General features: G+C 39.7%; 2 protein-coding genes across 2 annotated transcripts in view; one reads left to right on the forward strand and one right to left on the reverse strand.

The window, feature by feature from the left end:
- Positions 1–25,160, forward strand: part of TRPC5 (transient receptor potential cation channel subfamily C member 5) — a 343,345-nt gene that overhangs the window by 188,425 nt on the left and 129,760 nt on the right. Inside the window, exon 3 of the mRNA XM_027963151.2 lies at positions 7,057–7,578. Within this exon, the coding sequence (XP_027818952.1) occupies positions 7,057–7,578 (522 nt within the window). The remainder of the gene's footprint in view (positions 1–7,056; positions 7,579–25,160) is intronic.
- On the reverse strand, positions 18,417–18,971 carry TRPC5OS (TRPC5 opposite strand). Its single transcript, XM_015104671.4, is given in 1 exon segment — positions 18,417–18,971. A coding segment is annotated over 1 exon segment (333 nt). The 5' UTR covers positions 18,856–18,971; the 3' UTR covers positions 18,417–18,522.

The following is a 25,160-nucleotide window of genomic DNA, read 5'->3' on the forward strand; positions in this document are numbered from 1 at the left end:
AATTTAGCCATTTAGAATAATCAGGCTAATGCTGGCCATTGTTATATACATTATTTAATTTTGCATATAAATATTGACATTTTAAAAAACATCAGGTGCATTCTGTGACATTGTACCCAAATAAGTTTTGTCCATTTTAGCCTTCCAATCTATATACACTTTGGCTTAGAAATCAGCTGAGATGATCCAGCAAATTCCAATTATAATGGTTCTGTTTTTACCACAGTCTGGGAAACAAATTGTTTCCCATCTGATGCCAATGGCTGCTCCAAAGTAGCCCATGCATCACCACTACTTAGCTAACTGACCTTGTAGGTACAGCAGAGTGGGCAGCTGGTAATGTGACGTGATTAGATGCTAGTGTTCTTTATTTCTGAGTAATACAGGGAAATGAAATTCATTTTCAACAGTCCATTGGACTGAAAAAGACTGAACATTGATTTTTAACTGGCATGTTAGGGTGAGGAGAAGGAGACCTAGCAGGTAGAAGAGAGGTATTGCAGTTTCACTAAATTCTGGAACAAGATGGGAGATTCATTTCCAACATGATGCTATCAGGCCAGCAGTATGAGGAAGTGCCAATTTGAGAGGTTCAGCCTATGACCAGACAGCACTGTGGGTATGAATGAGGTGGCTCCTGATAAGGGTCTGTCCATTAATTACAAATGGGGCGTTTAATTTCAGAAGCCTATGATAAACTCCAGCAAGGCCTCCTGCTTAAAGCTTTTAACAATAGGAATCAGAAATTCCAATTAGCAGATTGTGTCCAGTGATGAGGTTAATAGAAATGAATGTATCATTTGGGTCCCTTGAGAACAATAACCTTGCAAAAGTCCTAGCCAGTCTTGGGAGTGGGTAAAGTAGAGCATCAGCTGTTCCTCTGTTGTGTCCTCTGGCAATGGAATTTAGCTGGAAATATAAAGAAGCTGGCTTTTTCTCAGTCTGCAGTGTACTGCAAGTGTTTTGTGTGATGAGCTCTGAGCCGAGTGACTCAGTCTCATGCTCATTAATCCAGAAGGGTCCTAGACTGTAACACTAGCTTCTCAACCTGACGACCTAGGGCAAATCCAGGAGCAAACTCATTAGGGCCTGAAGGTAAAGCCCCAGGGAGATGCAGACAATGTAACTGCTTTAGTGGCCATACCCTAAGCCCACATCATTACAAATTTAAAAGATTCAATCCAGTCAGTTCATGTACCAGGTTTCATTAGAAATACAGTTGTAGATAATATGAACCAAATCTAATTTATTGGTGTATAAATTTCCTTCTTCTTTCTCCACCCACCCCTGCCCTTCTTCACCTTGTTAAAAAAAAAAAACATGATTTTTAATGGGAAGCTCAAGATCATTCAGTATAATTTTGGAGTTCAAAGTGAAGGCAAAACTTGATAAGAATAAAATTCAATTTTCCACCTAACCTCAATCTGAACACAAAATGGCTGTTAAAGGATAATTTAAAAATAAAGTTAAATCATGATCCTCATACAAATTTAAAGGTAACACAAGTGACCACATGTCTAAGATTTTATTTAACTCATTAATTAATGAGGAAACCAGGAAGTCAGAAGTCTGCAAACTATGCCCTGCAAGATAAATCCAGCCTGTCAGCTGTTTTTGTGAGTTAATTTTATGGAGTACAGCCACACCCATTAATTTGCATATTGCCTTTGGTTGCTCTCTTACTACATGGCAGAGTTGTAAGGTCCACAGACTCTAACATATTTACTATCTGGTTTTTTACTGGAAAAGTTTGCTAACCCCGGACATAAGCCATTGGGGATGCTGAAAGAAATTTATAAACAGATGCAAAGAAATTTGAAAATAGATGTACAGGTCAATTGCATTTTGTCAGGCAAAAATTTTTTTCATTAAAATTTACAGAGCTGTAAAATAAGTCAAAAACAACACAGATAATCCAGAAAATATAGTAGACCTGGGCTATTAGGTCAATTATATAAACAGAAACTCAAGACTAGGGATCTAGGGAGAAATCTTGTTTTATAAACAGGTAGAGAAGAAGCTGGAAATCAGAAACTATCCAAAAAGGGAAAGTACCCTAGTGCAGAGGCTTAAAGATTTGCAATTGGAATGGAGGAGGCCGAGGTTGGTTACTTGGAAGCTTCCAACCTTAGACCTCGGTTGCTCTGGAAACTGGGGCAGGGCTGAAACTTGGGGAAGACCAATGGGTCCAGGTGTAAATGAGCCAAGGTGGGCAGAGGTTAACCCCTATACTCTTGGTTTCAACTACTAGTATAGGCTGAAAATTGTCATATCTACATTTTCAGCCCTGACCTTTTTGCTTCAACATTCATGCTAGAGTTATACAATTCCCTGCAACTCTCTCAATAGGTATTTCATACTCAACATGTCTAAAATTAAACTTTCTTTAAACTTTACACCTGTTTTTCCTCCTGTATTCACCATCTCCAATGGTGACACCACCATTCAATCAGGCATGCAATGCTGAACCTGATATCCTTGATTTCTGCTCCCTGCAGTATTACCTGACGCATCCAGTGAATGTCTTAAAATCCCTTCTATCTCTGGAATCACGGTCTAGTTTAAGATCTTGCCATCTTTTCACCTGGTCTGTGGATATCTTTTAACTAGTCTTATCTTTCTGAAACTTATCCAATGATTTGCTGGAGCTGGCCTATACCAGCTGGTAAGAATTGGTTGTATGCATCTCTTCCCAACTCTGTCTTCCAGGATGTCATATTTGTAGCTTGAAATTGGCCACAGTGGGAGTATTTACACCACAAAAATTGGCAAACACTATAAATCAAGATTTTTTAAAGTGGAAAGCTACTTGTTAAACATTTATCAGCACATACACCTCTGCCAATTCCCCACACTTTAGCCAAACTGTTCATTGTAAAACACTTTTTCAACCATGCTCCTTTCCTGATTAGAACTCTTCAATGGCTCCCTATGGTCAACAGATCACATTAAGTTCCTTCTCATAGCATATGAGGCCTTTTATTATCTGGCCCTGGCCTAAATGTCTAGCATTCTCTCCCATCCCTCCTTAGTCTCACAACTTCTCTGCTAGCTTAAAGGTCACACACTGGCTCACTCTGGCCTAAATTGCCTCATACATGTATTTTGTTTGGCCTGCACACTATCTTTAACTTTTTAAGCCAACATTGAAGACTGTAGGAAAAGCTACCTCCAGATCCACATTTCTGACTTCTCTTGAAAAATTACAACACCAGCCCTTCATTCATGCATATGGGAGCAAGGAACGGAGCAGCAGATGCCCCCTTTGAGAGGGCACATGCTCCACAGCTCACTCGTTTCTACCATTCACTCACGCAAATTATGCACCTGCACCCTCACTTAGCTCTTAATTCTGTCACCTGTTATCTCTTTGGCCCTTGTTGCAGACCATATTACAAAGTCCTGATTATTATCAGAAACTTCTGATCCTAATTATAGACTCTCTGCATGGTTGTTCTGGTGATAATCCATGGTCCCTGCACAGTTTAGAGAGGGATGAGTAGCAGAATGAGAAGATGCAGAGGGGGCAAGAGGAGTAGAAATCTTTAGTCTTTGGATCAGAGGCTCCATCTTAGAGTAATAGCATTGTGAAAATGACAAGCAGGGATTGTCCTAGGTGTTTGTAACCTCAGGGTATTCATATAGAAAGTCATAGACTCATCCATATAGAGCCTGTCTACTAACCTTCCTTAGAGTCTTAAAATGTCTTCCTTCTTAGCTGAACATAGAAAAGACCCAAGGACACTAGTTCACATTGATTCCAATTGTGGAAGCCAGGCTTGTAAACAAAAGTCAGCTTCTTAATTTGAGAATAGGACACTGAGTTTCCTTTTAGCTGAGTGCCTGCTGTTATGTCTAATACTGTTCTAGATGCTATGGGGGAAACACGAGCAGACTAAGACAGCTCTGCTTTTGGAGACCTCACAACCTTATTGAGGAAGCAAAAAATACATATATGAAATAGAGACAAATATAAGCCCGCCTCAGAAGAGTGGTATCTTGGATGTAACGTAGTGCCCACAACATCCGGGTGGTCAATGAGGGATGAGATCAAGTTAAGGGGAAGATCTATGGAAGAAGTCAGGGCTTACAATGGCCCTTCACTGGCAGAGAAGTGGGGATCCACACAGGGAACCCCCCCAAGGATATACATACAGAGAGCAAGGAATGAGGTGGGTGTGGCAATCTGTGAATAATAAGGCTGACTGGAGGAGAAAAGGCAATCTTGGTAGGAGGACATGATTGGCCACTGCAGACCAGTTTCTTTTGAAAAAATTTACTCTCTGGTGTTTTGTACCCAGAAAGACAAATGGATAATCAGAGGCTCCTTGCTGAGCACCCAGTCAAAGACAATGGATTCAGATGGCTCTGGAAAGCATGTCATACTCCAGGCATAGAAAACAACCTTTCAGCTCCATGACACAAATGGGGCTAAGCATTATTCACAAGTGCCATTCTGTGTCTTGGACACATCTGTCAGCATTGACATAGAGGAGAAGAAGGAAAGAGAAAGAAAAGAAAGTGCAAGGAAGTGGGTAGAGGGAGAGGACAGGAAGAACATCATGAGAAGGAATAGACTCGTACCTCCAGTCTAATCCAGGGAATCCTGTGCAGCCAGCCATCTTCCCTCCACCCCCCATCTCCAGCCTTGAGATCATGACAGAGATTAAGAAATGCCCCTGTGCACCAAGGAGGGACAGAGTCTGGGTCTGAGCTCCTTTCTTCCCAGGCAGTCTATGATGCATGGCTCACTTGTCATCTTGCCCAGTTCTAGGCTTTATGCCGGTTGTTGTGTTTATATTCATTACTAGGCCCACTCAGACCTACTTCTTCCTTAGCCTGCAGGCTTATGTTAATTTCTGAAATTATTCTTTCCTGTGTCCAATTTACTTTATGAGCCAGTTGCTCACTTCCTGCTATCTTGTTGGTAGCTGCTCCCTCTAAATGTTTAACAATGTTTACTTGCTGTTTCATCCAAGCAATTGATGGCCAATGTGCAGCCAATTCTCGACTATTCAAAGGCTGATGCAACCACCCCATGAAGGAAACAGATTCCTGGCAAACTTCTCCACCACTTTTCTCCCACCCCCAGGTTTCTGGCCACTGCCCTGTTTGGGAAAGCCTCATCCAAGGTGGGAAGGAGGCAAAGATGATGAAACTTACAATTCATCCTTTTGTCAGTTTGCCAGCAAACATGGGTTTCCAAAATTATTTTTTTAAGAGTCAAAAGAAACTAGCAATTAAAATAGTATTTGTCTATTCTATGAGAATCTCCATTATCCACATTCTTTTGTTCTTCACAGTTAAACTGAGTATTTGGAGCTTTGCTTTAAAAAAAAAATGTATTCAGATCAATATTTTACAATCTCCTGGAATTTTATCCATGCTTTGCATCCTCAGACCCTCCACCCCTCCATGAAATGTTCTCAGACTATTCCAGTCCTCCTCATGGTCTAGATCCAGATTCTACAACACTTAGACTCTTCTGTTGGATGTAGCATATCCCAAAAGGCACATTTTCAAGTTGAAAGATTTTTTTTTTAATTCATTGATTTGGATCTGTACACTCACCCAGAAGTATATGATCATGAATACCCAAAGAACTCCATACCTTTCATCTATAGCTGCTATTTACACCAAGCATCACATCATGGACATACCAATTTTATCAGATGTCTTTTTGCTATTGGTAACTTATCCTTCAGATGGTAAAGAATCTGCCTGCAATGCAGAAAGCCCAGGTTCAATCCCTGGGTTGGGAAGATCCCCTGGAGAAGGGAATGGCAACCCACTCCAGTATTCTTGCCTGAAAAATTCCATGGACAGAGTAGCCTGGAGGGCTACAGTCCATGGGGTAGCAAAGAATCAGACACAACTGAGCAGCTTTCACTTTCATCCCATCCCTCAAGCCTAGAGGTCCTCATTTACAGAGTAATTCTTCCTGATAATAAGAGATTCTCTCTATTTTGCTGGGATCTACAGGAAGCTTGAGGAATACTGTCTGGCCTTGGTCTTTGATCCACTCAAGTTACAAAGTCAGGGTCACAATTTGGGAATGTCTTCTCTTCAGCCTCCAGGGCTTGATTTAGTGGCATAGTCTTTAAGATCACTGGTTGTCTTTAACCTTTCAAACAAATATTTCTGCAGTCTCTACTGCTCATTTGGAATGAACACATACTCCTACTTAGCAATTTATGGAAGTCTGATCTACCTAACCAAGTTCCAAGAAAAATGTCCTTCACTTCTCTGTGCATGCATGTGTATGCTAAATCACATCAGGCATATCCGACTCGTTGTGACTCCATGGACTGTAGACCACCAGTCTCCTCTGTTCATGAGATTCTCCTGGTAAGAATATTGGAGTGGGTTGCCATGCCCTCCTCCAGGGGATCTTCCCAACCCAGGGATCGAACCCACGTCTCTTACATCTCCTGCGCTGGCAGGCGACTTCTTTACCACTAGTGCCACCTGGGAAGCCCTACATTTCTCATTGTGCCTCAGACAGAACTGGCATATTTTAAGAGCCAAGCTCTAGGGTCATATTGTCTGAGGTTGAATCCTGGCTCTGCATGTAAAGCTGAATAACCTTAGGTATGTTCTTTAAACTCTGTGTGTCTCAAATTCTTCATTTGGGGAGAATTTTTACCTCATAAGGTTGTTGTGGGGATTAAATGAGTAAATATATGCAAAGTATGCCTGGCCTCTGTGTGTGTGTTAATCACTTAGTTGTGTCCAACTCTTTGTGATGCTATGGACTGTAGCCTGCCAAGCTCATCTGTCTGTAGAATTCTATAGACAAGAATACTGGAGTAGGTTGCTATTCCCTTCCCCAGGGGATCTTCCTAGCCCAGGGATCAAAGCCAGGTCTCCTGCATTACAGGCAGATTCTTTGCCATCTGAGCCACCAGGTAAGGATTTTACAACTAGCTATTATAAGAAGAACTGTCCGAAAAACTGGTGACCCCAGTTCCTGAATCATTAGCATTTGATGGGCTTTATGCTCCAAGCCTTAATCTTTAACTTTTATGTTTGTTCGTTTCATTTTCGTGTACCTAGGTCCCCACTCTTATGATGGACACTCAGTTCTCTGAGTTCACACCGGACATTACTCCCATCATGCTGGCTGCCCACACCAACAACTATGAGATCATCAAACTGCTTGTCCAAAAACGGGTCACTATTCCCCGGCCCCACCAGATCCGCTGCAACTGCGTGGAGTGTGTGTCCAGTTCAGAGGTAGACAGCCTGCGCCACTCTCGCTCCCGACTGAACATCTATAAAGCCCTGGCAAGTCCCTCACTCATCGCCTTATCAAGTGAGGACCCCATCCTAACTGCCTTCCGCCTGGGCTGGGAGCTCAAGGAGCTTAGCAAGGTGGAGAATGAGTTCAAGGCTGAGTACGAGGAGCTCTCCCAGCAGTGCAAGCTCTTTGCCAAAGACCTGCTGGACCAGGCTCGGAGCTCCCGGGAACTGGAGATCATCCTCAACCATCGAGATGACCACAGTGAAGAGCTTGACCCTCAAAAGTACCATGACCTAGCCAAGCTGAAAGTGGCCATCAAATACCACCAGAAAGAGGTAAGCTGAGCTCTTCTCTGCTTTTGGAGAAGCTTAAGTCCTCCAGAGTTCAGAGTGGCAGAGCAAGAATAAGCATTATCCTATAGCTTCACTCTCCACCAAAAATAGTTAGACAGACTTCAAAAACAATGAGGTCCATATTTATCCAAGGCACATACAACCTCTGAGTATTTTCTTTATGGCCAGATAATTAGGGGGAAATCTGATTCTATGATGGGAAAGCATTCATTTATTCAACAAAAGCTTATTCAGCACTATTTTAGGGGTTCAGGATACATAAAACAAGCACAACCCTACCTTCATGGAACTTACAAGCTAGCAGTAGACAGTACATAAATGATCATGTTGGTGAATATATAATTACAAACTAACATAAGGGCTCTGAGGAAGACCTTCTGAGAACACACAGAAAGCACCCTACCCTACTGGGACCAGGGCAATAGTCATCACAGAGGGCTCACTGTCTGCATGCTGGTAGTTGTTAACAGAACTAAGTCCTTGGCAGCCCTTTGGCAAGAAAACTGAGATCCACATTTGAAAGATGGAGTCACACTCAGGGTGTGTGGTTATACAAAAGGCTGAGTACCATCTGTGATGGTGTGACTTCCAAACTGTTAGGGTTGACCTCTTTGAAGCAGGTCAGGTCAAGCAGATCACATCAGGAGAAGGTTTGCTTTCCAGCTTGGCCACGTTCACAGTCAAGCCAGTGCAGCTCTTTGCCATCTTATCAAACAATTTGGGGAAGACTTCTAGCAGGCTTCATTTAGCTCTTTAAAGAGGAAGCATGGTAGAAAGAGCAGAGACTTCGTAACCAGAGCAGCTGAGGATGGAGTAGCCTTCAGCTCTATGACCGGAATAAACTCTTTCAAATTTCAGGACATTAGTTTACTCATAAAATGGAAGTGACAATTGTTCCTCCATTTCACAGGGCTATTATGAAAATAAATCTACTTAAATGTCCAGTTCTCTCTCTCTTCCAATGGTTCCTGGAGTCAGATTCAACTGGGTTGAACCAAGAAGTGCTTATCTGAAGGGCAGTCAGTAGAGCCATCTCTTCATGGGTCCAGGCTCTGAGGCAAATTACATGTGTGCTCACTTGGTCCCTTTCTCTCAGACAAGAAAAAAATATACTCTCCCTCTGAAATGAGGCAGACATGAGTACCGGGGTGATCTTGAAGGGGACAAGATATGACAAAAGAGCAACATGGGAGATTGAAAGGGCTTCACTGGGTGGGACAGTAAATGGATAGACCCACCCCTGAGTCTCTTTATCCTGTTTTTGCAACTACTTGCTTTAAGTTATTTCATTAAGCCTGAAGTGACTCAACCTCAATTTTCTCTTCTGAAAAATAGGATAATAGATTACTTACCTCCCTAGAAAATTCAAAGTTTAAGTAAAGTAAGACAGGTAATGTACTCATGCATAGTACAAAATTCAGTATATATCATGCATTCAATAAATATTATTATTAATTTTCATTGTTATACACTGTGTACCCATGGTATATGATCTGATTCTATGTACTAAAATTGTAGGTAATAGATATAGTAATGGTCATCCTCTCCCTTACCCCTCCCTCTCATTGCCCTACTATTGATATGTAATAGCAGTTGTCTGCTGTAAGGTTGAATTGACTTTTCTTCACTTTTATATATGTATTTCCATTAATGATGTACATTACAGTTTCAGTGTAGTTTTCACTTTACATAAATTGCTATAATACTTTAAGAAGAAAAACCACAAGTACTTTTAGAGTGTGAATTGCTTCCAGATGGCAAAATGGACAGATAGTGGGAATAGAAGTGTTAAAACCAGATATTACAGAATATACCTAAAGTCTGCATTCCTTACCTCACTAGATAGCAGATAAACTTCATAATTTTAGGCCCTCATACGCCTGAAAATTGACAAAGCATTTTCAGTTTCATTACAATATTTTATCAATTTTGTATTGGTAGATCATCTCCCAACTATTTTATCACTTGATCCATTCTGCTCATATAATTATCTTCATTTGCCAATTTTAGTTACTGCTCCATTTGGAAACCATTGTGGTGACTTCCTCACTCTCCTGGGGATCTTCTTAACATATGCCCATGGAATCACCCTTGGGTTCTACATTCACTGTCCTCCAGTCCTTATTAACCTTCTCATCATTTTTTCCCTCATATTTTAGCCCTTTTTCTTTTCTGAAACTTTGCCCCCTATATCCCTTATTTCATAATTTCTCTTATTACTATTAAATTATTATAGGATACCTCCATGTTTCTATAAATTCATATATTTCTCAACTATCCTTATACCAACCTGAATATGGCAAAATGTTACATTTCTTTTTGCTCTCTCAGTTAAGCATCAGAGACCCCAAAACTGGTTTCAGGGTCTCTTTGCTATGTACTTTAAAGTAGAAAGTATCATTTGTTTTCTTGTGCTAAAATATTCATAACATGAAATTTAACCACTTTAATCAATTTTTAACTTTACAGTTCACTGACATTAAGTACATTCAGGTTGTTGTGCAATCATGACCATTACAAGTCATTTTTTGAAGATGGACAAGTTTAGGGGTGTCTACGTTTTCTTTCAATAGTGAGCCCATACAGAGTTTCATATTTTGCAGACCACATTAGTTTTCATCCATAACACTGGCAAAGTAGCATCTTTTAGCTATTAAAATTAAGGATATTCAGCAGTAATACAAAGGTAATCCAAAAAGCACTGTATTTTTGCAAAGATAAACAATTTTAGGTCTGGTGATACTCACTCATCATTGTGAATCAAATCAGTGAGAACTTTGGAATTTGATAGACTGAACTATATCAGTCAGAACACATCAAACGCCAATTCCAGGTTTGTGGCAAATAAAGCAAAGATAGTGAGTGATTCTCAACATCAATGTCAATGATATCATGAAAAATATACCCTCATAGAATCATATAAACTCAAATATGGCCCAAAATTTAGTCCCATGGCCAGAGACTTCAGAATTTAGAATTTATATATTTAGCTCCACATTTTCAAAGGTAAGTTATCTTAACAATGGTCACAGATAAGTTTTACTTTAGTTTCTTTTCAAACTAAGTTAAAAAAGCAGGGTAAGCTTGAGAATTCAGATATATCTTAAGGTTTGCACTCTAAAAACACTGCTTCCAGAATGTAAAGCATGATTTATACTCATCAAAATCTAGAAACCTCTTCTGAGTTATGATTTCCACTAAACAACTCTATAATCCTTCCCAATCTGTGAAATAAAGTTTGTTTTTTCTTTCTTAATCTGCAGTTCCATTGAGCCTCAAGTGGGTATAGTGTCTAATTGTTTTCTATTCAAATCCAATGTCTAGTTTAAGACTGTATACTCTCACCTTGAACAAATCAGCAATGACTTTATTTGGGGGGTGTTTTTATAACTTCAAGTTTAGTGTGTTTGGTAAGGAACACAGACCTGGTGAGCTACTAATAATTCAGGTGTCAATGAGCACTTCATTCTTAAAAGCTCTTAATCTAAGGAAGACGAAGGGAATGGCACCCCACTCCAGTACTCTTGCCTGGAAAATCCCATGGACAGAGGAGCCTGGTACGCTGCAGTCCATGGGGTCACGAAGAGTCGGACACTTACTGAGCGACTTCACTTTCGCTTTTAACTTTCATGCATTGGAGAAAGAAATGGCAACCCACTCCAGTGTTCTTGCCTAGAGAATCCCAGGGATGGTGGAGCCTGGTGGGCTGCCGTCTATGGGGTTGCACAGAGTCAGACACGACTGAAGCAACTTAGCAGCAGCAGCAGCAGCAGTCATTACAAAAGTGAAACATATACTGCTTAAGGCTGCAAGCATAAAAAAGGTCATGATCTTGATAATTTATCACATTATACAATACATTTGATCACCAATTTTCATCATACAAATTCTCCTCATGCAGAATGCAATAGACATAAATAAACGAATGTAAACTTTACCCTTCTATTATATCTATAGGAAATGAATTCAGCTTTTCTAGGTTGTATAAAATTCCTCAAATTCCTTGGAGGCATATAGTTTATATATGCTTACTCATCAAGAAGAAAAGTATATTCATATCTTAAGTGAGTCACCCTCCAGGGTCTGATGGGACACATTCAATTTGAGAGTTGTATGTTGCAAGCCCCCAAACAAATTGACATTTTTTTAAAGGCCAGTTTTTCCAGATGACCTTGAGGCTCTGAAGAAGGCTAGACAAGAATTATCTCCCAGGACCAGAACTGTTCAAAGGAGAAACAACCTCTAGATGGGAATGGGACAACTGAGCTAAAAGAGAAATTTTGTCTTCTTTTCCATACTTGATTCCATGCTTGATTCCAGTTGGACCATGGGGAGTCTATGTTTAAGAACAGGTAGGTCACTTCTCAGTCTCTATACTCAAGAGTAGGAAAAAGCAGATCTACCACTTCTCCACTTTATAGTATCATGCCTGCTGACACATTGTCCAGTCTTCTTTCAAAGCATGCTGTGATTCCAATAGGGCAGAAATTCCCAGTATTAATGGAAATTTTCTCAACACATGGAGGTATTATAAGGGAGTAGTATCAGAGACTCATGCACCAGGAAAAAGTACCCAAAGATAAGCCTGCTCACATCAAAAGTTTCAAACAGAAAATATGTTTCTCTGTCTCTTAAACCTGGAGCCAAAAAGCTTTATTTAAAAAAAAAAATTTTTTTTTTCCTCTATAAAATGAGCTGCAACACAACTGATTTTCCAAAACTGGAAGTTAGGAGTTGCCAACAGTAAAAATTGAGAAGATAATGGTTTCAAGAAAGACCAGTTTCCCCAAGTTTAACTAAGAATAAAACTATTTAAAAATGATTAGTATTACCAGAATTTATCATCTAGAGACATGTGTATTCATGTGTTTTAAACAACACATTTTGTTAATAGCATCTTTGATTAAAGGAATCTGAAACACTGAAGTTGTTTTTCCTGTGACTGCCTGGTCTATTTTATATGAATACTTGTGTTAAACTAAACAATACCTCTGGAGATGCTTTCAGCATTTTACTAGGGTCGTTAAGATGCAACTGTGACAAGGGGTAAAGAGTGCAATGGTTTTCCTTACCTTGCCAAAATGCAGTTTCATTCTTCAGGGTATAAATGGAGATCACCTTCAAAGACTATTACCCTGAAGAGATTTGACCCTTGAGACTGATAGTTGTATCTGCCAATATAAAAAACTCCCAAGTAATGTCAGGAACTAGAGGTTATTTTTTTCTTTTTGGACAATTTCTTTTGGACAATTGTTTTCTTTTTGGTTGGTTGGTTGGCTTGTGAGCTAAGGGTTATACTGTTAGGAGAAAAACAAGTTTTAAATGTGATCTGAAGGGATGTGCTTTGCTGTGCTTAGTCACTCAGTCATGTCCGACTCTTTGTGACCCTATGGACTATAGCCTGCCAGGCTCCTCTGTCCATGGCGATTCTCCAGGCAAGAATACTGGAGTGGGTTGCCATGCCCTCCTCCAGGGCACCTGGAGGGATAGGAGCCTTGAGAAAATAAGAAGTATACCCTAGAGAAAATGGCTAAATATCTCTAGTGTATTAAGATATGATTGTCCATACAAGAATACAATAGTCAGCTTTGATGTAAAAAATGAATCTAGTTGGATAGTAGTGGGTTAATAATGCACAGAGTTACATAACTCCCTTGGGAACAAAATCTTAGCTTTAAATGGAATATAATTCACTATTTCTTGAAAGGCTGCTTTTTCATTGTTGTTTCCCCACCCCCACCCCCACCCCCACCCCCCGCCACCTCATTACTATTCCTAGCAGCACTGAGTAGACTCCCAAGAAGAATTTAATTTGGTGAAGAAAAAGCTCAAAATAATGAAACAAAAACTTATTCCAATTGTAACAGTGTATTTACTGACATCCAGTGAAATGAGATGGAGAAGGCGATGGCACCCCACTCCAGTACTCTTGCCTGGAAAATCCCGTGGATGGAGGAGCCTGGTAGGCTGTAGTCCATGGGGTCGCTAAGAGTCAGGCATGACTGAGCGACTTCACTTTCACTTTTCACTTTCATGCACTGGAGAAGGAAATGGCAACCCACTCCAGTATTCTTGCCTGGAGAATCCCAGGGATGGTGGAGCCTGGTGGGCTGCCGTCTATGGGGTCACACAGAGTCGGACACGACTGAAGTGACTGAGCAGCAGCAGCAGTGAAATGAGAAAGCTCTAATCTCTTTGAAAATGAATGTAAAACTACTGGATAATCTTTACATGTCACATAGACTTTTAGGTATTTCATGTAGACATTTTGTAACTCTTCCTAAAAAGTCCTGATTTCATATACTCTTTCCCATTGTCAAATATATCAATCACAGAGTCCAAAAGACTGTTCTATACATCTGTGTCTCTTTTGCTGTCTTGCATACAGGATTTATTTAAAAAAGAAAGAAAGAAAATAAAGGAACACATTAATAAAAATATATATGTATCAGCCAAAAGCTTTGAAAAATGTATCATTTTATGTGTTCCTTATTATCTTTGAAGGTAGGCAGAAAAGTTGTTATAACTATCATTTCACAAACAAGAATGGACTATATTTCAGAGATTTGTTGAGGACTATCTATCTGACAAAGCCACATAAACAGCTGCATGCATGCTAAGCTGCTTCAGTTGTGTCCGACTCTGCAACACTATGAACTGTAGCCCACCAGGCTCCTCTGTCCATGTGATTCTCCAGGCAAAACTACTGGAGCAGGTTGCGATTTCCTTCTTCAGGGAATCTTCCCGACCTAGGGATTGAACCTGTATCTCTCATGTCTCCTGCATTTCCATGCAGGTTCTTTACCACTAGCACCACCTGGAAAGCCCAAGGAGCTGCATAACTGTTGACAACTTGTTACTTTAATTCTCTCTCCTGAAAATATCTTCCCTAGTATTTCATATTCTTAAGTATGTTCTTATTTCTTATCACTATTAACTTTAATTCTAATTCTGCCCCATAAGAGCAAACATACTTAATACAACAATCCATTGCTTGGAGCAGGGTTGAAAACAAAGTGAGTCACTCAGTTGTGTCCAACTCTTTGTGACCCCATGGAGCCTGCCAGGTTCCTCTGTTCATGGAATTCTCCAGACTAGAATACTGGAGTGGGTAGCCATTGCCTCCCTCCAAGGGATCTTCCCAACACAGGTCTCTCATATTGCATGCTGATTCTTTGCCATCTTGAGCCACCAGGGAAGCCCACATCTTAACACATATAATCACACAATCAAAGCAAACATTTTTATCTAATCTTGAGGTGCCATTGTGGTATAATCTTTCCAGGTGACCCATGTAGCCAGGAGGCTAGACAGTTCCACACATTACAAGGTTGTAGCAGCTTCTTGTTTGACACTTAAGGACCATGTTTGACTATTTTTTTTATAGGCTGGTTCAAGCTTTATCTTGTTTCAATGTCTGGGGTAGTCTCATAGATTTCACTTGATATATTTTGATGACTTGCCTGAGTAAGTATGCTTGATTGTGTTCTTTCATTACAACTAACAATTTTAACAGGCTCACTCTAATCTGCTGTGGAATCATCATAAAGTTCATATTCCAAAGTCCTACTTGGAAGAATAGCTACCCTTCAGTATCAATCATATGTGAGGAGCACCAGATCTTTCCATTTATAGTTAAATTGCTCACCAAATAAAATTCATAGCAGACTGATGGTCTCTCCTTGGATATGTTTCCTGATCTTGTGCAAGTATTCATGCCTTGAGATTTACTGTGACACGAAATTATAGCCCAATTTCCTAAGGTCCAAATTTCTAGTGGAGAGTGTATATCTTCCCTGACTGTTTCTAAGTCTTTAATTAAAGCACAGATTCTATCTTTTAACTTCAATTCAATTCCTCTTTTATTCTTCTTCTTGGCTGCTACATATATAGATTTTCTTATTTAACTCTAATCACTAGTATTTCCTTATAAAACTGCTCTTATTGGAATGGTGGGGATAAATGGTTACTTCTTGCTTTCCCACTGTTCTGTTTAGGTTAATGTGGCAGAGTTCCATTGCATTGCATCTATTATTTACCATGTTGGACACAGTTTATAGAGTTACTTACCCCGGGCACGTAAGGCTCAGTTTGTCCAGTTATTGCAACAGAAAAGCCCCTCAATCTGCTGTCTGATATGGTTTGTAATTATCCACAGTAGTTGCTTGTAATATAACTTTTATTTCTCCTCTTTGTGTCTTTTATCACCGCTCTAAGTCTCCTGGATCCTCATTTACTCTATCAATCTTTCCACATAGCAGTCTGCTGTGAAACCTTCTCATATTGTTATATTTCATTAGTTCCCTAGTTCTTCTGATTTTCAAAATAGTCTCTAAAAAAATACAACAAGCTTGTGGATATTAAAAAAAAAAAAAACATAAGTAGACTCACAAATATAGAATGGTTACCAGTGGGGAGACAGGGGGAGGGAGGGGCAAGATAGGGGCAGAGGAGTAAGATGTACAAACTATTAGGTATAAGATAAGCTACTAGCATATACTGTACAACACGAGGGATATAGCCAATATTTGATAATAATTATAAGATGGTGTGTATGCGTGTTCAGTCACTCAGTCATGTCCAACTCTTTGCGACCCCATGGACTGTGGCCCGCCAGGCTCCTTTGTCCATGGAATTTCCCAGGCAAGAATGCTGGAGCAGTTTGCCATTTCTTACTCTAGGGGATCTTCCTGACCCAGGGATCAAACCCAGGTCTCCTGCACTGGCAGGCAGATTCTTTACCAAGGCACTACCTAGGATACCCTAAATGGAGCATAACTTTTAAAAATTGGGAATCACTATATTGTATACCTGTAAGTACAAACTGGAATCAAGATTGCCAGGAGAAATATCAATAACCTCAGATAGGCAGATGACACCACCCTGATGGCAGAAAGTGAAGAGGAACTAAAAAGCCTCTTGATGAAAGTGAAAGAGGAGAGCGAAAAAGTTGGCTTAAAGCTCAACATTCAGAAAATGAAGATCATGGCATCTGGTCCCATCACTTCATGGGAATTAGATGGGGAAACAGTGGAAATAGTGTCAGACTTTATTTTAGTGGGCTCCAAAATCACTGCAGATGGTGATTGCAGCCATGAAATTAAAAGACGCTTACTCCTTGGAAGGAAAGTTATGACCAACCTAGATAGCATATTCAAAAGCAGAGACATTACTTTGCCAACAAAGGTCCGTCTAGTCAAGGCTATGGTTTTTCCAGTGGTCATGTATGGATGTGAGAGTTGGACTGTGAAGAAGGCTGAGCGCCAAAGAATTGATGCTTTTGAACTGTGGTGTTGGAGAAGACTTGAGAGTCCCTTGGACTGCAAGGAGACCCAACAAGTCCATTCTAACGGAGATCAGTCCTGGGATTTCTTGGAAGGAATGATGCTAAAGCTGAAACTCCAGTACTTTGGCCACCTCATGAGAAGAGTTGAGTTCTTGGAAAAGACTCTGATGGTGGGAGGGATTGGGGGCAGGAGGAGAAGGAGACGACAGAGGATAAGATGGCTGGATGGCATCACCGACTCGATGGATATGAGTTTGAGTGAACTCCGGGAGATGGTGATGGACAGGGAGGCCTGGCGTGCTGCAATTCATGGCGTCACAAAGAGTTGAACATGACTGAACAACTGAACTGAACTGAAGTATACATTTTGTTTCAGTTTCTTATTGCTCCCATTTCTCAGTAAAGATTTCCATGTCAAAGTTGTAGCAGTTTCCCTTATAATAAGCCTATCAGCTATTCATTATAAATGCAGTTATAGCCAAGAAAGTATACTTTATCCGCTTCTACTTATGGACCATCATCTCTAAGCCTATGCCATCAGCGTTTGACTTTTCCATAGGTGAACACTCCTCGTTAGACCTTTATCCAGGCCTCCTAGTACTAGTACTTCTCTCTTGTTATTTGGTGTAACTTGACATTTCCATTTGAGGAACAATGCAGAGTAGTTGTGATATGGGTCAGCATTTGAGGGAACAGTCAGTACTGCATTGGAACTTCTTGGCCTCAGCTTTTTCAAACGTGTCTTCCTGGTGAGAGTTATCTATAAACCTTTCTGAAGTTTTATTCTCTGTTAGGTAGCTGTTTTCTCAGCCTTTTTTTCTCCCAGGCCAGTATAGCTTCCTTTAGCTAACACATTCTGCCTGAATGGCCTAGTAAGTAGTTATATTTTTTCAAGTAGAAGTGCCACAATACTGGGCTTCCCTGATAGCTCAGTTGGTAAAGAATCCGCCTGCAATGCAGGAGACCCTGGCTCAATCCCTGGGTTGAAAAGATCTGCTGGAGAAGGGATAGACTACCCACTCCAGTATTCTTGGGCATCCCTTGTGGCTCAGCTGGTAAAGAATCTGCCTGCAATGCAGATGACCTGGGTTCAATCCCTGAGTTGGGAAGATCCCCTAAAGAAGGGAACAGCTACCCACTCCAGTATTCTGACCTGGAGAATTCCATGGACTGGGGTCGCAAAGAGTCGGACACAACTGAGCGACTTTCACTCACTCATTGTTAGTGTGAATATATTCACTATAATGCCACCTTGGGGAATATTCCCCTTTTAGTTTCCATTCATTGTAGAAATTGGGTCCCAAGATGTGAGAGAGTTCATCAGGTCTTCACTCTATTGTTAGATAAGGGGTTTCTTTACTTTGCTGTTGTTTGCTCCTATTATCAGGAACCCAAGCAAGAGAACAAGTACAGGTAAAGACAGAGCCACATGCTAAAGTTAGAGCTTTTTACACAAATACAAAGAAGAAAAGAGACCACACTCTGCCGGAAGTAAATAAAATATTTAATTAATGTTCTATAAAAATTAGTAATGAAACTGCAGAACTAGAAAAACTTTTATTGCTAACATTCAGAAAACTCTGAATATATTTAAAACAGAAATGAATAGTTCTCACATGTTGGTGGGGGTACATGAGGTCTTAGCCATTTCTTAACTCATTGTTAACATTATTGAGTTATTGTTCATATAATTCACCTATATCTAACATAGCTTGACCTACATCAAAGAGTAGGTCTTCATCTTCTCTTGGTGTCAGTATTGATTCTAAGTCTAGGTGATCAGCAAGGTCTGGTAGTGAAGCTTCCTCAGAAAGAAAAGCATCTACTTCTGGTTCTTCTGCTCCATCATTTTGCTCCATACAAGAAACTGGTTCTTGTGTGATCAACTGTAAAAGCTCTTCAGCTATTCGTATTAACTGGGCTACACAGTCAATAAGTCCACCAATAAGTACAGGGGCTGATCCAGACGCCATGCCTCTATGCTTTCTTCAGAAAATAAAATATTACTGGAAGCTATAGTAAATGAGCTTTTGGTGACAATGGATCCTGTGAGGCTGGCAGTGGTTGGTTTGGTTGAGAAATGAGGCTGTTGATATGATTATAATGATGATCAAGTACAGAATGAGGCCAGTGGTTCTACAGTACTTTCTGATAAAGTTGGTGAACCTCCCGCAAAATTTACGTATGGTACTCTTGTCTGTATCGGTAGTGAACTGCTATTATAATGACCATCAGACAGATTGTCACAGCCAAGAGAAAACAGCAAAGCAGATCTAATAATAGAAAAGAGAAATACAAAGTTAGTATCCTTGAGTTTTTATCCATCATACAGGTTCCGGCTATAGGATAAGGTTGAAAGGGTGCTGCTAGCTACTGTTTCTCCTTTTTGGATGGCTCTACTACTCATAGTCCCCTTTATACTTCTCATGGTTGTTACCGCTTCTTATGGGATATGAGAACAAAGTGAGCATAGGCAGTCTATCTGTCTTTCTTGAACATCTCTATTGAGTAAGATACATATACTAAGTCTTTTAATTAATTATGTTTTTATTAGTACTTTTTCTCTTATTGCCATTTATATCTGGTGCTGCTAAATTCCTTCTGTGTCTTTAATAATCCATTCATTAAAGTTTTTTATTGCCCCTGTAGTTTGGGGAATTTATGGCAAATTGAAGTCCCACATTCTCTTTTTCCAAATTTTGTATAACTTCTGTTATAAGATTTGTTCTTTGGTCATTTCCTATCACTGCCACTATTCCATTTCTAGCTGTTATTTCTCCCAAATTTATCTAAAGCCATGGTCATACTATTCTCATTTGTATGTCTTGTATACTCTACAAACCCTATTCCTAAGTTTATAGTCCTTCAAGGTAATATTCTTTGTTTAGAAATCTAGAGAACAGCCCAATATAATCTACCTATCACATTTGTCCTACTCTTTGCAGCCCCATGGACTGTAGTCTGCCAGGCTCTTCTGTCCATGGAATATTCCAGGCCAGAATACTGGAGTGGGTAGCCGTTCCCTTCTCCAGGGGATCTTCCCAACCCACAGATCAAACCCAGGTCTCCTGCACTGCAGGCGGATTCTCTGCCATCTGAGCCACCAGGGAAGCCCTTACCAACCTCTGTTCCCCTTAGAAATGAGTTTGTTGAGGATGCAAGTTTTTAGTAATTTGACATAGCTCATATTGCTTACTCATTTGTTTGATTCATAGGGTTTTTTTACACTCTTTCTCTTCTGCCTACTTAGAATGTTCATGTCCACATGCCCTGAGGTTTCACATGCCCAATCTGCAACCTTAAATTGAACTGACAAGGGGCCTGATTTGAGACTTGTATACTTGTATACAAGTACTTGTATACAAGTTCCCAAGACTGTAGAATCTGTATTAGTTTTTTTTTTTTTTTTTGGGGGGGGGGGTGCAGTCAGATTGTCTCCTCTCTTATTCTAAGAAGATTATTCTGTCTTTCCATTCTGATGAGCTTGTACATGTCCTACATGAATTGATAAATTCCTTTCTTTGATTTATTTTCATATCTCCCTTCACCAGATTGTTTTTCCTGCAGTAGAACAGTCTGTAATTTTCTATTAGAATATGCATTTCCAGTCCACAGCTGATCAGTATATCTATGTACTTTTGGCCAGTTGTTTTCTTGGGCATATATACATATTAAATTTCTACCCATCAGTCCTGCAAATTGGGCTGGTTTCCTCTCTCCAGCCTCAGTCAAGATTTTTTTCTAGTGGAGATTATTCGGAAGCAGCCACCCATGTCACTCTTTTAGGATACTACCAAATCTGTCTTTGCCCTGTTTCCAACAGTTCTGACCACAGTGGAGCCCATAAAGCCTCAGGCTTTACCCCAGCCACTTGAACTCCTAAGGCCTTCCTTTATTAAAGTAAAGCAAGTCATCAGCCAGATGGTCTGTGAATTTCACATGGAGCTTGCTGGTTTCCACAGTGCATGGTTTGACCTACTCAATTATATAGTATCTTCACCTAGCATAAGTCCTGTCAGAACCACACATTTTTTTAAATCTAAAATCCTGATAGTAGCTACAGGGTTTTCCCTGATGATGACAGTCCTCACTGTGATACCCACAAGACACGACTTTGGTTGGAGGCAACTTTACATCTGAAGTAGGGGGAAATGGGTATTAGACACATGGCAGTTTAACTCACAAGAAATCTCTGCTTTGTGAACGGAAATAATGGGAAAAATCATAAAAGGAATTTGGTATTAGTGTAGAGCATGAATCAGGTCATGAGAAGAAAGATACAGAAATAAAGTGTATTAAGTACTACTAGAGAGCCCCATCACATTGTTCAAAGGAAGCAATAACCTACTATGGTGCCCATAGCCCAAGGGCACAAGAGGGTAATAGGAACGTACTCACACAAAACCTATTTAATGTCTGGCTTCCCTTTCACCCAGTTTCTTTTCTCAGCTTCTTTACCTCCACCTAGGACTCTTTTTAAATTAATGCTCTTAGCCAACACACCTCATTTAATCACCTATGTGTTTCATTCTATTTCATTCTCTCTGTATTGTCATCTTTCACTATTCCTTCACATCTTTTCTTCCATCTCTCTTGAAACTGGTCAAAATTTAGAAACAAATTATAGTCAATTTATCAACAGGTATTGTATTTATAGAGTTTTTTATGACACAATCTATGTAAAAAGCAGAGAGGTAAAACATTTCATATGTTGCTATTTTATAAAGACAAATAAAAAGTGAAAGTGTTAGTCACTCAGTAATGTCCAACTCTGTGACCCCATGGGCTGTAGCCCATGAGCCTCCTCTATATGGGAGTCTCCAGGCAGGAATACTGGAGTGGGTTGCGCTGCCCTCCTCCAGGGGATCTTCTTGACCCAGGGATCGAACCTACGTCTCTTATGTCTCCTGCATTGGCAGGCAGGTTCTTTACCTCTAGCACCACCTGGGAAGCCCCCTCCAGAAGAATACTGGAGTGAGTTGCCATTTCCTTCTCCAGGGGATCTTTCCAACCCAGGGATTGAATATGGCTCTCCCACATCGCAGGCAGACTCTACCAACTTGAGCCACCAGGGAAGCCCTTTTATAAACTATCTGGGATTCTCCAGGCCAGAATACTGGAGTGAGTAACTATTCCCTTCTCCAGGGGATCTTCCCAATCCAGGGATCAAACCCGGGTCTCCCACATTTCAGGCTGATTATTTACCAATTGAGCCACCAGGGAAGCCCAAGAATACTGGAGTACGTAGCCTATCCCTTCTCCAGTGGATCTTCCTGACCCAGGAACCAAACCAGGGTCTGCATTGCAGGCAGATTCCTTACCAGCTGAGCTACCAGGGAAGCCCAAAGACAAATGAAGTTACTTAATATTTATGTAATCCTTGATTTATTTTTTCTATCTCATGGTTACCTTTGATGGGAAAAAATTTCCTGACCTAGCCTTAACCCTGTTGACCACTATGTTAGCTAATCCACAATTTCTATGTTCAAAGCATCTTGGAACTGAGGAGGTGGGGATGTGGGGAGGGCAGGGAGGGTGTTGAGAATTTGCCAAATACTGCAGTGCTAAGAATAGTAACAGCACAGCATCAGCTTATTCCAGTTATGATAATTTTAAAGCAACCCCTGACCCTAAGGTGTTTGCCTAACAGTGTATTTTGCGTAGTTTGCACCTAGTCCCAACTCATCATAAGGACCATCTTATTAGCTGTTACTTCTGCCTAGAATCCCATTCCCTTAGAAAAAAATGGTTTCTTGTCATTCTGGTCTCAGCTTAAATATCATCTCTAATTTCTGACCTTCCAACCTGAAAAAGCCTCTTAACCATCCCTTTCTCATTATGCATACAGTATATTTTTATATTCCAGTACCTATAATCATTTCATATTTTCTTATTTATTCATTTCTTTTTCCGTCTCTCACCCCTTCCCATATTTAGACTAAAATGGAGTTTCCTGAAATTAGGAAGCTTGTCTCTTCTGTTTTCTGCAAAATAGAAAGAGTGGCTGCCACATAGGTAACCAGTAAGTGTTGTTAAAGAAAGGCAGGGAAGGAGGGAAAGAGGGACAACTTTTAACTCTTTCATTGAGTAGATATTATCAAGTTACAAATATGTATGAACAGCAGGGGTACAAAGATAAACCAATTGATCAAAACACACGGTTAATAAAATGAGCAAACAATGCACAGACTGAGAGAAAATATTCACAAAACATATATCTGACAAAGAACTTGTAAACATGACATATAAAGACATACAAAGAGCTTGAACAACACAAAAATAAAAAGAAATCTTAAAAATTAGGGCAGAAATAAATGTAAAAGAAACAAAAGAGACCATAGCAAAAATCAACAAAGCCAAAAGCTGGTTCTTTGAGAAGATAAATAAAATTGAAAAACCATTAGCCAGACTCATCAACAAACAAAGGGAGAAAAATCAAATCAATAAAACTACAAATGAAAATGGAGAGATCACAACAGACAACACAGAAATACAAAGGATCATAAGAGACTACTATCAGCAACTATATGCCAATAAAATGGACAACATGGAAGAAATGGACAAATTCTTCGAAAAGTACAACTTTCTAAAACTGAACCAGGGAGAAATAGAAAATCTTAACAGACCCTTCACAAGCACAGAAATTGAAACTGTAATCAGAAATCTTCCAGCAAACAAAAGCCTAGGACTAGATGGCTTCACAGCTGAATTCTACCAAAAATTTAGAGAAGAGCTAACACCTATCCTACTCAAACTCTTCCAGAAAATTGCAGAGGAAGGTAAACTTCTAAACTCATTCTATGAGGCCACCATCACCCTAATACAAAAACCTGACAAAGATGCCACAATAAAAGAAAACTACATGCCAATATCACTGATGAACATAGATGCAAAAATCCTTAACAAAATTATAGCAAGCAGAATCCAACAACATACTAAAAAGATCAAACATCATAACCAAGTGGGCTTTATCCCAGGGATGCAAGGATTCTTCAATATCTGCAAATCAATCAGTGTAATATACCACATTAACAAATAGAAAAAGAAAAACCATATGATTATCTCAATAGATGCAGAGAAAGCCTTTGAAAAAATTCAACATCCATTTATGATAAAAACTCTCCAGAAAGCAGGAATAGAAGGAACATACCTCAACATAATAAAAGCTATATATGACAAACCCACAGCAAACATTATCCTCAATGTGAAAAATTGAAAGCATTTCCCCTAAATTCAGGAACAAGACAAGGGTGCCCATTCTCATCACTACTATTCAATATAGTTTTGGATGTTTTGGAAACAGCAATCAGAGCAGAAAAAGAAATAAAAGGAATCCAAATTGGAAAAGAAGAAGTAAACTCTCACTGCACATGACATGATCCTCTACATAAAAAACCCTAAAGATTCCACCAGAAAATTACTACAGCTAATCAATGGATATGGTAAAGTCGCAGGATATAAATCAACACACAGAAATCCCTTGCATTCCTATACACTAATAATGAGAAAAAAGAAAGAGAAATTAAGGAAACAATTCCATTCACCATTGCAAGGAAAAGAATAAAATACTTAGGAATATATCTACCTAAAGAAACAAAAGACCTATATTTAGAAAACCATAAAACACTGGTGAAAGAAATCAAAGAGGACACAAATAGATGGAGAAATATACCGTGTTCATGGATCAGAAGAATCAATATAATGAAAATAAGTATACTACCTAAAGTAATCTATATATTCAATGAAATCTGTATCAAGCTACCAATAGTATTTTTCACAGAACTAGATCAAATAATTTCACAATAGGTATGGAAATACAAAAAACCTTGATAGCCAAAGCAATCTTAAGAAAGAAGAATGGAACTGGAGGAATCAATCTGCCTGACTTCAGGCTCCACTACAAAGCCTCAGTCATCAAGACAGTATGGTACTGGCACAAAGACAGAAATATAGACAGTGGAACAAAACAGAAAGCCCAGAGATAAATCCACACACCTATGGACACCTTATCTTTGACAAAGGAGGCAAGAATATACAATGGATTAAAGACAATCTCTTTAACAAGTGGTGCTGGGAAAACTGGTCATCCACATGTAAAATAATGAAACTAGAACACTTTCTAACACCATACACGAAAATAGACTCAAATGGATTAAAGATCTAAATGTAAGACCAGAAACTATAAAACTCCTAGAGGAAGACATTGACAAAACACTCTGACATAAATCAGAGCAGGATCCTCTATGACCCACCTCCCAGAATATTGGAAATAAAAGCA

This window comes from Ovis aries, chromosome X, assembly GCF_016772045.2.
Source record: "Ovis aries strain OAR_USU_Benz2616 breed Rambouillet chromosome X, ARS-UI_Ramb_v3.0, whole genome shotgun sequence".
NCBI classification, from domain to species: domain Eukaryota; kingdom Metazoa; phylum Chordata; class Mammalia; order Artiodactyla; family Bovidae; genus Ovis; species Ovis aries.